Below are 13,371 nucleotides of genomic sequence, written 5' to 3' on the forward strand. Positions count from 1 at the left end.
ATCGGAGGCTAATAATAAACAACGTGCTGTTATTCAGCAGAGAAAAAGATAGAAGCATGGATACCGTGCGTTTTTCCGCACGGAGATGTTTGTTTAACATTTATGGAAGGAGTCTCCGGTGTCAGTGCTTTCAAACAGTCAGGATTTTTTTTGGTCTTACTGAAGTGCATAAGTATTTACACTCTAAATGACATTTCGATGCTGTGGTGTTGCAGCCTGCAGCTAAACCGGAGAGCGCCGATTGGATAAGTGTTCACCCGTGTTGCCATAATTACCCCAAATTAATCACCAAATTAGTAATTCGACCTGTTCAAAATACTGTAGTACTAGAGGCAGAAACTGTGCAGAAGTATTCACCCCTGTTGCCTTGTTCAACACTGATGATGGTGTTTTTGTATGAGTGTGTAGATTAATGTCATATACATGAATCCTGAAGTTCATTTCGCGTCCAGGTTGTAGTGGGTGTGTGTTAAAGCTATTATCATATTCTGTATGGCACATTTTAGTGGACCTGTAATGTGCCAGATTCACACCTAAAGCATAATATTCACTACATGTAAGGTATATTAAATCTACACCTAGTCTCGAACCATATCTGTTAAATTGGACCCGTATTGGTTTGTATCGGTAACATACTGTACTGTACAAAACCTGAGCTATTTTCCAAGTTAAGAGAAACGAGAAAAAAACGATGACGACAAGTGACGTGTTGGATTCATTTTGTCTTTTCAATCATTACAAAAAAAAGAAAAAGAAATGAAAGAATGAAAGAAAGAAAGAAAAAAAAAATTAAAATTCCTCATTAACGAGCATGTGCATGTCACAACACGCGATGCTGCGGTGAAACCTCTTTGCTACGACATGCACAAACACTAATAATCAGACGGCACTTAGAGGAGCATGTAAACAAATTACAATAAATAAATGGCTGATTTGCCTGTCTCATCTCATCTCCATGCCGCTCTCACGGCTGTAGGCAACGCTGAGCCGCGAGCACTTCTCTGTCGTACCTGTACAAATAATGGAGTGCATTTGGGCAGTAAAACAGTGCAGCACTAACTGATGAGTGGAAGCCAGCAGAGGGACTGGCCATAAACATGACAAATGCAGCCTATTGATTTAAAGCTTAATTACTGCATGCGGCACTGACAAAGCCTGTCTCACATGCCTGCAAAGTGTAAATGGAACAAATTATGCGTTGTTGAGTGTAAGAAACTGATGGTGTCGGCACTTTGCGTCCTCTTTTTCTCCTCCTTGACGAGAATCGCTCTTGATCAAATAAACAAACAAAACATTCGGAGACTGGGACTACAAGAGAAACAAATTGATTCGGAATGGGAGTCATGGTAGAGTACATGTTCGGCTTCAACACCCTACTAGCTGTTTATACCTGCCTTATGGATGCTCTATATGACTGCCATATGGTGTCTGTTTAGATTAATTTGTTTCGTACAAATGAACATGACGGTAGAAACGCAGAGGGAAGAGAAGAAAAAAAAAAACAACAACACAGACCCAAAACCTGGAAGTTATTTTACACAGAGCACAGAGACGTATACTCATGATTTCAAGAAACATCTTTATCATTAATTTTTAAGACTTCATCAAACAGAGAGAACATCTTGGGGATTACGTCCCTCTTTTAAAGCAGAGAATGAATCGTCTTCGAGTCTCTAACTCGTCTTACACTGTAGCAGTTTGCCGGCAATTACAATCGATTGTTTATTAAAATAAAATAAAAAAACACCTTTTTTTTTTTTTAAATCTGTTTATACAGTAGGTGCATAGCATTACGGTTTTATCACCATGCTAATAAAACAAAGCGAGGACTTTCCTGTGGTGGAAAAACCTCTGCGAGACACTGGAGAGGCTCCTACGATAGACGTACCGGAAATCTGCACCGTACTGTACGAACGAGTGCACATTTTTTACATACGAGAATAAATGCACGAAGAAGCCGTGGGCCGACCAATCAGAGTCGAGAGTTCAACAGCGGTAGAATAAAATCTAATGGAATGGCGTAAAACTTTATGATCTGCAGCCAACGTGACGTATGAGTGACCAGTTTGCTTTACAGAAATGCACAGAAAAGCCCTGCAACTGTACTTCCCTCTATTTCCTTTCCTTAACTGGTAAAAGCGAGCACTTTAATGAGTGTGTTTGCTGCTGTTTTATTGTTTTCTGCGCAAGGCCTGAAAAAAGGCGCTCTGCTCTGCTGCCCTGCAGCCAGCTAATGGGACCCCGGCTCTATGAGGGAAGACTTTTAATTCTGCGCCTGTCTCGCACCAACAACTTGTTTGGAGTTTGCTGCACCCGTGCGCGCATGGCGGATTAAGCTCCATTGCCTTTTCTTGTTTTGAACTAATGCATTCTTGATCACCGTTTAATGAAACTATATACCACATGGCGATTTCACATTAGATAAGCCATGTGAGACTCTCATCAGGCGCGAGGCTCTGACTGGGGCCATAATCCTGAATCTCAACTCCCCCAATAAATGGCTTTTTCCAAGCAAAATGAAGTGATAATTCATGGCTTTCATGCAACACATAACATATTATTTCTTACAGAAAATTATATGAGGCTGCTTCGCATTACTAGAACAAACATGTATTAGCATTGTGACTCTGGATGACTGTACGGATGGGAGGAAACGGAAAAAGGGAAAGATATAATGAAGGAAACATATGATATGATGTCGAACGCTAACGATTTGCGAGTCTTAAAACATTATATCGTACTATGAAGGTTTTACGTTAAAAGCACAAATCCTGGAAAGCTTGTAAAATCTCAGCATACAGTATATACTAGACTATATGTACGTTAGAGTATTGAGATGAAGATAAACACCTTAAATTTCAGTATATCTTGGTATCATTATCCCATGCAATGTTGTTTTTATAATGCGCTGCATAAGTATCTACACTCCGAATCCAAAGGATTCACCACACTGCTTTAATTACCCTGAATTAGTCCTATATGCATGCATGGGGTCACATGATCTCACCTGAGAGATATCAATCTGGTTTTTAGGTAGAATTAAATGTCATTAAATGTCAATATTGTCAATGTTGAACATCCCATAAAGTAACATTGAATATGTTATTGAAAAAATGAAAAATTAGGGGGGTCACGGTGGCTTAGTGGTTAACACGTTTGCCTCACACCTCCAGGGTTGGGGGTTGGATTCCCGCCTCCGCCTTGTGTGTGTGGAGTTTGCATGTTCTCCCCGTGCCTCGGGGGTTTCCTCCGGGTACTCCGGTTTCCTCCCCCGGTCCAAAGACATGCACGGTAGGTTGACTGGCATCTCTGGAAAATTGTCCGTAGTGTGTGAGTGAATGAGAGTGTGTGTGTGCCCTGCGATGGGTTGGCACTCCGTCCAGGGTGTATCCTGCCTCGATGCCCGACGCCTGAGATAGACACAGGCTCCCCGTGACCCGAGAAGTTCGGATAAGCGGTAGAAAATGAATGAATGAATGAATGAATGAATGAAAAAACCATGAGAGGACCAAGAGGATAAGGTTAACTCACCAGACAATGCTACCACCACCATGATTCCCTCTATCAAATACGACAAGACTCTACGTAGGGTAATAGAAAACGTCTAGAAACTGAAACTGGACTCGGTGGCACCAAAGTCTATGCTTTAGCCGTAGCATTTAGGATTTTTGAATACTAAGACTTTTCATCTAAAATAGCATTCAAGAAGAAAGTCCCCGAAACGGAAAGAGACATGTGTTTGCTTTTGGAAGCACTTACTTTCACTTCACTCCGATTTTATCTAGGTGAACACTGAGCTGTACAATCACGCGTTTATCTTGTGAGCCGTTACCAAAAATAGTACAGTAAGTAGTACTAAGTGCTAGTGCTAATTACTATGGAGCTTCAGGTTAGGTTTTGCTTTTCAGTTTTCACTGTTGTTTGGTGTACATCTGATATTTTTGTGGATCTCAGGGCATTATTCAACCTAGTAGTAACACGTCCCACTGACCTTCAGGTCTTGCGTCACAGCCTGCCGCTGGGAAAGGAGTGACGAGTGAGCTGCTTTTGAAAGGGATGTCCGGTTTCTGCAGGCCGCCATCTCGTTCTGCAGACTACACATCGCTGTGCTGATCAGGTTATGCTTATACTCCATCGTGTCAGATTCATTCCTAAAAAACACACACACACACACACACACACACACACACACACACACACACACTGCTCTCAGCAGAACATGCCAGGTTCTTGATGTAGATGTAGCTGTAAGTACACAATGTAATAAAAAGGTCTTCCTGTTTTGCATGATTTGGGTTAGATTATTCTCTCTTACTTCACCAAGTAGTAGATTGAGATTAATTAACACCGTAAACGTATTTAAACGTATACTGTATGACTTTTATACTGTAGCATGCATGAGTTTTATACTGTTCCTATTCTCGGGTATCTCGACTTACTGTAATTCTTCCAGGACTTGCGGCATGGCTCTAACCGTGTCCTCCATTGCTACTGATTCCTTTCTGTATTCTTCACACTTTTGCTCGAGCTCCTCGGTCCTTCTGGAAACCTGTTCACGTCTCACCAAGACTGTCTTGTGGGCTTCCTGCAGACAAATATTCCATTAACATGAACAAATAGTCCTAAATTTAAGACAGAATGTATATGAACGGTTCAGATTGTCACTGTAAATACTGTAGCTGAATGCAGACGGTCGAGACAGGCACGCTTCCTCTGGTCAAGCTCATCAGACAGGGCATTGTGTGCAGTCAAGACGTCACTCAGTGTCCTCTTCAAGTCCTGGATTTTCTAAAAGGAGAATTAAAGCAGAAAATAACAGTAGTTTAAAAAAGGGGGGGGGGGAGAGATGACGTGAAAATGTGTGACGCGTCAGTAGACGATGTACAGTACTGTGTGTGCATCATGTGTCATGATGTCCTGTTAGACCTGAGTGAAATCCTTACTTTACATATAGTGGTGTGGATTTCTCTCAGTGTAACCATCTCTGTCTCCAGTTTGACGAGTGAAGACCAGGCCTCTTGGTGTTCTTTCTCTACCTGCTCTCTCTCTCTCTCACAGTCGGCTTCTGTCATGGTATACTCTGTCAGAAGTGAGGCGATGTTACCCTAAAGGTTTAGATACACAAATAGTAATAGTTTAACTAATTAAAAGAATAAAGTATACGTTTAATTGACTTTTCATTGTTAGACTTTAAAAGACAGACGTTTGTGCAATGTGAGCGTACAGTATATGTGAGTGTATAATTATGCTAATATGTTTTGCTAGCTTACCTTGATGGCCGCTACCAGCTTCATCTCACTCATCAAACGCATCTTCAAAACTTCTGTGTCTTTCTGCCAAACAAAGAAGACTGAATGACTATCAAGAACAGCAAATGGCACAAGGACTTGGTCTTTAAATAAATGGAACAAAACACTCTGTCCTATTGTTATGGGACAGTAGAAAATCTTCAGCTCACTTAAAAAGTTTATACAGAAGTAGTTAGTAGTGTTGTATTGTTATGTCCTGTAACTCTTGTTACTGTGCATGTGTATTACAAGGATCGCATTAATATAAGAGTTTGGATAAACATCTACCAATTTCTACAATAATGTCAATTTCATAGACACAGTCAACTCCAAAAGTAATGGAACAGCAAGGCCTTTTTTTTTTTTTTTTACATATTTAAAAGCTACTTTGAGAATATTAACAATAATAACTCGATACTTCAGAATCTCTCCCTTCATTTCCTGATATTTACATCTACATGTGTCTAAAAGGAGTTGAAATGCTGCTTAGCTGAGTTTGAGTTAAGGTCTGCTGATTGAGACTTGGCCAATCTAAACCCTCCACATTATTTCCCTGATAAAGTGATATGTAGATTAAAGTGTTTGTGTCATTGTCTGTGCATTTCTCTGTAAACTGGCGAACAAAATGGTCCTGTAAACTTGTAAATTCGTTCTGCTCTTACCAACATGAGTTCCATCATCAATAAAGATTATTGAGTCCGTTCCAGAAGCAGCCATGCGAGCCCACCTTGGCTGACTGATGAGCTGGTATGTTTTGGATCATGTACAGATCCGTTATTTATGCACAATTTGGCTTTCCCATCACTTGGGTGAAGGTTAATCGTAATTTCGGTACTTTTGTGGTACTTTTCCGGTGGTAAAATGTTCTGATTTTTGATTTTTTTCCTTTACGAATGTGCGTATAGACAGCTCCACGGTGTTCATGGTGGTTTGTCCTTTTTAACAATAAACGCGGTCTCCACAGGAAGCACAGGACACAGGACTCGAACCAAGAGTAGACAATCCGAGCTATTCATTATTTTTAGCAAACAATTTAATAGGACAAATCTGGACAACAATAAATTTCTGTCAGTCACATGTTCCAATATTTCTGATCACTGGAAAATATGTATACTATAAATATAAGGAAATAAAAGCTAAAATTCATTTTCATAATAATATAAGCTCAAATCCAAAAAAAACTTTGCCTTGTACTTATACAGTCCCGATACCTTCGGTGGGAAAAGTGGGTGTTTAAAGATATACGTATGTAAGTGTGTCCAAAAACTATCAACTATAAAAACTATAATAAACAAATGATCAGTCGTACGCATTATGATTCTAAACGCCTAACCTGAGCAGTAGCATTCGAGCGCTAATTAATGCTGATTCTCAATAGCATCACCTACCTCCTCTGCTGATACACAAACTCTCTATGAGATGCAGTGATGAAAATTAATGAAAGATGACTTAAAATGTAATAAAGTGGCTTGGTCACTGGTTTTGCTGGTCGCATGGCTACCCACATGACTGCGAATGAAGATGGACTAAAAGCAGAGATAGACTATTTTCAGACAACGAGGTGGACTGTCAGTACTTTTCTTACCCTCATGCTCTGCTCCTTCTCGAGTGTTTGCCGCTCCAGGTTCTCCAGCCGAGCCTTGGTGTTTGTGTGTCGGGCAGTTTGCAGTGCTAGCTCACCCTTGGCCTGATCCGCCTGTATCTCATTTTGACTGATCTTCTCCAATATACGCTTTTGGTCCTTCTGTAGCTGCTGCAATGCCTGCTTGCTACAATGAGTAAAACACACACACACACACACACACACACACACACACACACACACACACACAAAGCAAATATTATAAGCAACAACTTTATAGGCTTCATATTTTAAATACCATTTGCAGTGTCTGTTGGATAGTGTTTACGTTATAGTGTTTGTCGTGAGCAATTGTATAGTGTGTTCATTGAATTGTGTGTGTGTGTGTGTGTGTAGTGTTTTTCATGATATTTGTATGTTGTTTATAGTGTACTATTTATTGTAGAACAACTGTTGTGTAATTTGTGTAGACTGTTTGTTTTATAGTGTTTGTTGTATAGTATTTGTGGTGTAGTGTTTGTTTTTGATTGACAATTCTTTAGTTCTATAGATATGGAGATATGGTGCTTAACAGACATTAATTTATATGGTGTTTATTGTATAGTGCCCATTGGACATAGTTTGCTGTGTAGTGTACGGTGTATAGTCTATACACCGTACACTAAAGACGACATTTATTTGCAGTCATTTGTGTAGTGTTCATACATGGTGTTCATTTATATGGTGTTTATTTTACTGTGGTTGTTGTACAGTGAATAGTAATAGTTTTATTGTGTTTAATGTAAATTGCTTTGCACAGTGTTTATTGGAGTGTTGCTGTGTAGTGTTTTTATGTATGGTATGTGATGTATAGTGTTTACTGTTCAGTTTTTATTTTCTAATAGTAAATGTATAGTGTTTATTGCGGTGTGTTTGCTGTGCAGTGCTTAATGCCTAGTAACCAATTTATAGTTTTTACTGGGTGGTGTTTAATGTGTAGTATCTGATGTATAGTGTTTGCTGAATGCCATTTAATGTCTAGTATCTGACGTATAGTGTGTGCTTACTGGTGGTTAATGTCTAGAATCCGATGTTTAGTTTAGTGGTGTTTAATGTGTAGTGTCTCATGTATAGTGTTTGCTGTGTGGTGTTTAATCTCTAGTATCTGATGTATAGTGTTTGCTGAGTGGTGTTTATTGTAAAGCATCTAACATACAGTGTTTACTGGGTGGTGTTGAATGTGAAGTTTCTGATGGATAATGTTTGCTGAGTGGTGTTTAATCTCGAGTATCTAATGTATAGTGTTTGCTGAGTGGTGTTTAATTTCTAGCATGTGATATATAATGTTTGCTGAATGGTGTTTATTGCATAGCATCTGACATACAGTGCTTACTGGGTGGTGTTTAATGTGAAGTATCTGATGGATAATGTTTGCTGAGTGGTGTTTAATCTCTAGTATCGAATGTATAGTGTTTGCTGTGTGGTGTTTAATCTCTAGTATCTAATGTATAGTATTTGCTGTGCGGTGTGTAATCTCTAGTATCTAATGTATAGTGTTTGCTAAGTGGTGTGTAATGTCTAGCATTTGATATATAATATTTGCTGAATGTTGTTTATTGCATAGCATCTGACATACAGTGTTTACTGGGTGGTGTTTAATGTGAAGTTTCTGATGGATAATGTTTGCTGAATGGTGTTTATTATGTAGTATCTAATGTATAGTGTTTGCTTTGTGGTGTGTAATGTCTAGCATGTGATATATAATATTTGCTGAGTGGTGTTTATTGCATAGCATCTGACAGAGTGTGGTGTTGAATGTGAAGTATCTGATGGATAATGTTTGCTGAGTGGTGTTTAATCTCTAGTATCTAATGTATAATGTTTGCTGGGTGGTGTGTAATGTCTAGCATGTGATATATAATGTTTGCTGAATGGTGTTTATTGCATAGCATCTGACATGCAGTGCTTACTGGGTGGTGTTTAATGTGAAGTATCTGATGGATAATGTTTGCTGAGTGGTGTTTAATCTCTAGTATCTAATGTATAGTTTTTGCTGAGTGGTGTTTGTGTTTAATCTCTAGTATCTAATGTATAGTATTTGCTAAGTGGTGTTTAATCTCTAGTATCTAATGTATAGTGTTTGCTGGGTGGTGTTTATTGCATAGCATCTGACATACAGTGTGGTGTTTAACGTGAAGTATCTGATGGATAATGTTTGCTGAGTGGTGTTTAATCTCTAGTATCGGATGTATAGTTTTTGCTGTGTGGTGTTTAATCTCTAGTATCTAATGTATAGTATTTGCTGTGTGGTGTTTAATCTCTAGTATCTAATGTATAGTGTTTGCTGGGTGGTGTGTAATGTCTAGCAGTTGATATATAATATTTGCTGAATGTTGTTTATTGCATAGCATCTGACATACAGTGTTTACTGGGTGGTGTTTAATGTGAAGTTTCTGATGGATAATGTTTGCTGAATGGTGTTTATTATGTAGCATCTAATGTATATTTTTTTGCTGGGTGTTGTTTTCATGTCTATTACCTAATTTATAGTGTTTTCTATATAGAGTTTATTTTACAGTATTTGCAGTGCAGTGTTTTAGTGTTTTTTCTATGTAATGCATAGTGTTTACTGTAGCGTGTTTACTGCTATCTAGCGTAGCGTATGGTAAACCAGTATGTTTAGTCTGAGATGGTCATTTAGTGTTTGTTATGTAATGGTTGTTACAAAATGTTTAGTGTATAGTGTTTTGATAGTTTGGATGTTTGTCATGTTTTATGGTGTTTGTTCTGGTGTTTACTGCATTTGTAGTATTCGGCTTATTGTACAGGGTTTACTGAATTGTGTTTTTGCATGAAGTAAATCTGCGGTGTTAGTTCACTGTATATAGAACTGCAAACCTTTGACAGATCTTCTTATTGTAGTCCTCGCTTTCCATGTCATGTTCTTTATTTTTATCACGCAGACGCTGGAGCTCCTGACGCTTCCTGCTGAAGATCTCCTCTGACTCGCAGACATTTGCTTCTCCTTCATGCCTCTGACAGACGACAGGCGTGACAGTTCGAGTTTTGCATACGTATTTATAAAAGTGTAATTTTTAATAATGACACGCAGGCATGATCAAGCACACAGCAGGATGAAGACTGAGAGAGATTTGGCTCTGTCTGTGATTCTGCTGCTTGTCTATGCAGGTTGTTGCCGAGGAAACGTGACATTTGGACTAGAGATGCTGTTTAGTGTTACATTTTTTTATAGATTCACCATACAGTTTGTCGATTTATTATTATCACTATTATATTATTCATTTTTAATGTATGAATGACACGTAAAAATAACGAGGTTTTAAAAAGATCATCTTATTGATCGTTTCAGAATGCTCATGCACTACATACATCATTATTTTAAAGCAGTATATCATGTAAAAATTAAAAGGTCTAAACATGAGACCAGTGTTAAAACAAAATGGTGGTGGTGTGTTTAAGACTATGGACCAACGTCCAAAATAAATCATGGGCCTTTTCTGCCCTCTAGAGGACGAATGAAAATGCAATTTATTATTATTATTATTATTATTATTATTATTATTATTATTATTATTATTATTATTATTATTATTATTATTATTATAATCAATACATATCTCTGAATGGATTTCTTTTGCATTTATTGCATCTATTGCATTAATACAAATCTATACTTACAGTTGCTTGGAGCTGTTTGAGAAAGTTTGTAAAGTCAGCTTGCTTGTCTGCCAGTTTTCTCTCCTGACTCTGTAATTGTGCTTTAAGTTCCATAACCTAAAGCAAGAAAGTTGTCATCAGCAACAGTGATAGTAACAGCGACTTAAGCTGCTAAACTATAAATGGATAAAAAGTACATGTTGTACTTTAATTAACAAATAATTAAAAATAATCCACCAACACATAACAGCACAAGTTTTATTTTATTACGTATAGAATCTTATTGATGTGCTGGATGTTCTGATTTCAGTGATATTTCGACGAACACTCACAGCACTGCTCAGTTTGGTCTCTTGTCTTTCTAGCATGACGATCTGCTGGAGCTTGGCGTCAACCTGCTTCTCTGTAAACACCACCTTCTCCTCGGTCTCTCGCATTCTGGCACAAGAAACATCCCAGGACGACTTCAGCTGCTGGAGCTCAGTGCTGAAGGCAAAGGAAATGTTAAATGATGAAAAGAAAAACGAACAGTTTTCACTGGCTGTATTTTATTCATCAAACCTTAACCAAACGTCACGCGACACAAAACACAAATTAACAGTCACCAGTGAGGAAGTTCAGTTATTAACAAAGACACACAGACATTGTACAGTAGCAAAGCACCACAAATGCCCTGTCCTGAATTGTGCACTTGGGTTGTTGTTTGTGCATGCCTGGGAGGACGTAGTGGTCCCATTTCTCATTACAGGCAACAAAAGGATACCTGTACCTCTCTCTTTGAAATAGTTTGCAAATCAAGGACCAAATCTCAAATGGCCAAAATCCCAAATGGCCTCCTTTTCTATATACAGTATCTACTGTACAGTATGCACACAAGACATAAGGGCTTGTATATTCTATGTAGTGTGCTATAAACTCCACTGACTGTCATTACATTCGCTCTTGTAGCTCAGTCCGGAGGGTTTTCAGCGTCTGGGTTATGGCGGCTCTTTCCTTATTCACCTGCAGTTCATCATTCTCCAGCTCCTGCTGGGAATTTCTCAGCTCTTGGGACAGCTCTGTGAGCACCTCATGAGCCTAAATCAAACCGAGGAAAACACTCATCTTTAGTCAACATTAATGAGAGGAGTCTCCAGTTTCAGCACTTTGTAATGCTCGGATACTCTGAACGCCTGCTCGGATCAGACAGAAACCTTACGGCATCCAACCAGGATCTCGTATGTGTTTTAATCTGGTAAATATTTACTTTAAGTCTGTTCTGACCTCTGTCCTAGCTGACGCTATCTGCTTCGTGTTTTCGTCTTCCAGTAGCAATTTGTCCTTCACAAGTGGCTCCTGTTTCTTTACAAAATCAATATTCTGGAGCAGATGATGGTTCTGTGTCTCTGCCTGCTTCAGGAAGTTTCTGACTTGCTGCATTTGATGGTTTTTTACTTTAAGATGCCACCTCAGCTCTGCGATGTCTCGGGTACAGGCTTCGTATTCTAGGGAGCAGTTAAGAATCCATTTTTAGACAAAATAGTGGATTTTGTTATACAAAACACTGGAGTTTATTAGACAAAACATTGCAGCTTATTTCCACACGGACCTAGCTGCACCACTACGGGAAACTGTTGTTGTTTCCAGAGAGAAAGAGTGTCCTGTTTTCTTCTCAGGCGCTGTGCTTTATGCCGTTCCTCTTGCAGTGCCTCCTTGGCCTCTTGCCGATCTGACTCCAGGCGCTTGATAAGTGACACCACCTCCAGCAGAACACCACCTGTCCCCTTCCAGAAGGGACACGACGTTTCATTTTCTACATAAAAAAAAAAGAGAAGTACTCAATAATCCGTCTAAGAAATTACAAGGCAGAACAAAGACATTTGTGATTTGTTTGGCTTCTGGCTGTTACTTCATGCAGTTTTCATGCAGCAGGCTCCTAATGAGGAGTATTCAGAGCCGGGTTTAGCGTCCACATTGTGAGGATTTAATACAACAAAGCACCTTAGGTATAACTACAGACTCAGAAGTTCCACGAGAGTTACTAACTTACCAACCCATATGTTTTTACCTGACAAAGAAGAGAGGATTTGGATCTGACTTTTTGTTGATTAATGTGCTAAGCATGTTTTCATCCAGTAATATATTGTCACTATATTTGACTCCCATCATATTTTAGAGTTTCATCGTTCAGATTTACTGACAATTACACAAAATTAGCTACGTACCAAAACAAAGCCCCATGCCTTCGACACACAGCTCCGTGTGCGTTTTCAAACAGGCCGAATCAAACCTAGAATGAAATATCCATGATTTATAATTAAACGTCATTACCCCAACACAACAATCATGACACTGCAGGTATGGGGGGTACCTTGAGGTGCCGTTGTTTTTATTTTTTCCTTCATTCTGTTCAATAGCTGCCTATAGCACAATAAAAGACAATGAAAACAGAGTTAAACACAAGATAGTGAGTGAGCAGGAATTAGACATATCTCTACAAAACAGGCTTGTGGTTCAGCATCGAATGTAGGTCCCTGTATAAGAGCCGCTGTTACTGAAAATCAATCAACAGCTAAACTGTAAGTTTTGAGGAGGCAAGTATGCTGTGATATAGGCACTAATTCATGTAAACTGTGTTCAGAATATTCTGTTGGTTTCCCTAACATTCAGCCTGTAGGTGTTGGTTTTACATGTTGGGACCAGTGTTCCAGTTTGTCCATCAGTTCCTGGATGTTGCACATTGCTTTCCCCACACATGTTTGGCTGGAGTACGTTCTCTGCAGTTGCCCTCGATCTGAAGAACAAAGCAGGTACCAACTTAAACTATTAAATCATTATCAAAATAAGCATTATTTTATCAGAGAA

The 13,371-nt window shown here is 38.9% G+C and overlaps 1 protein-coding gene across 6 annotated transcripts in view; it reads right to left on the bottom strand.

Moving 5' to 3' along the window:
• LOC113648668 (coiled-coil domain-containing protein 178) overlaps positions 1 to 13,371 on the bottom strand; it is a 30,409-nt gene that overhangs the window by 11,763 nt on the left and 5,275 nt on the right. For 4 of the 6 annotated variants that reach the window (XM_047811108.1, XM_027155996.2, XM_027155984.2 and 1 more), the window contains 15 exons: positions 13,197 to 13,300; positions 12,878 to 12,927; positions 12,732 to 12,796; positions 12,116 to 12,319; positions 11,791 to 12,011; positions 11,462 to 11,604; positions 10,860 to 11,013; positions 10,549 to 10,644; positions 9,748 to 9,884; positions 6,874 to 7,057; positions 5,271 to 5,333; positions 4,944 to 5,105; positions 4,675 to 4,788; positions 4,440 to 4,585; positions 3,992 to 4,151 (listed from right to left, as the gene is read on the bottom strand). In XM_047811108.1, the coding sequence (XP_047667064.1) occupies positions 3,992 to 4,151; positions 4,440 to 4,585; positions 4,675 to 4,788; positions 4,944 to 5,105; positions 5,271 to 5,333; positions 6,874 to 7,057; positions 9,748 to 9,884; positions 10,549 to 10,644; positions 10,860 to 11,013; positions 11,462 to 11,604; positions 11,791 to 12,011; positions 12,116 to 12,319; positions 12,732 to 12,796; positions 12,878 to 12,927; positions 13,197 to 13,300 (2,003 nt within the window). Of the gene's footprint in view, positions 1 to 3,991; positions 4,152 to 4,439; positions 4,586 to 4,674; positions 4,789 to 4,943; positions 5,106 to 5,270; positions 5,334 to 6,873; positions 7,058 to 9,747; positions 9,885 to 10,548; positions 10,645 to 10,859; positions 11,014 to 11,461; positions 11,605 to 11,790; positions 12,012 to 12,115; positions 12,320 to 12,731; positions 12,797 to 12,877; positions 12,928 to 13,170; positions 13,301 to 13,371 lie in introns of all 6 variants that reach the window. The other 2 variants (XM_047811107.1, XM_047811106.1) reach the window with 1 other exon arrangement.

Source organism: Tachysurus fulvidraco, chromosome 3, assembly GCF_022655615.1.
Source record: "Tachysurus fulvidraco isolate hzauxx_2018 chromosome 3, HZAU_PFXX_2.0, whole genome shotgun sequence".
NCBI classification, from domain to species: domain Eukaryota; kingdom Metazoa; phylum Chordata; class Actinopteri; order Siluriformes; family Bagridae; genus Tachysurus; species Tachysurus fulvidraco.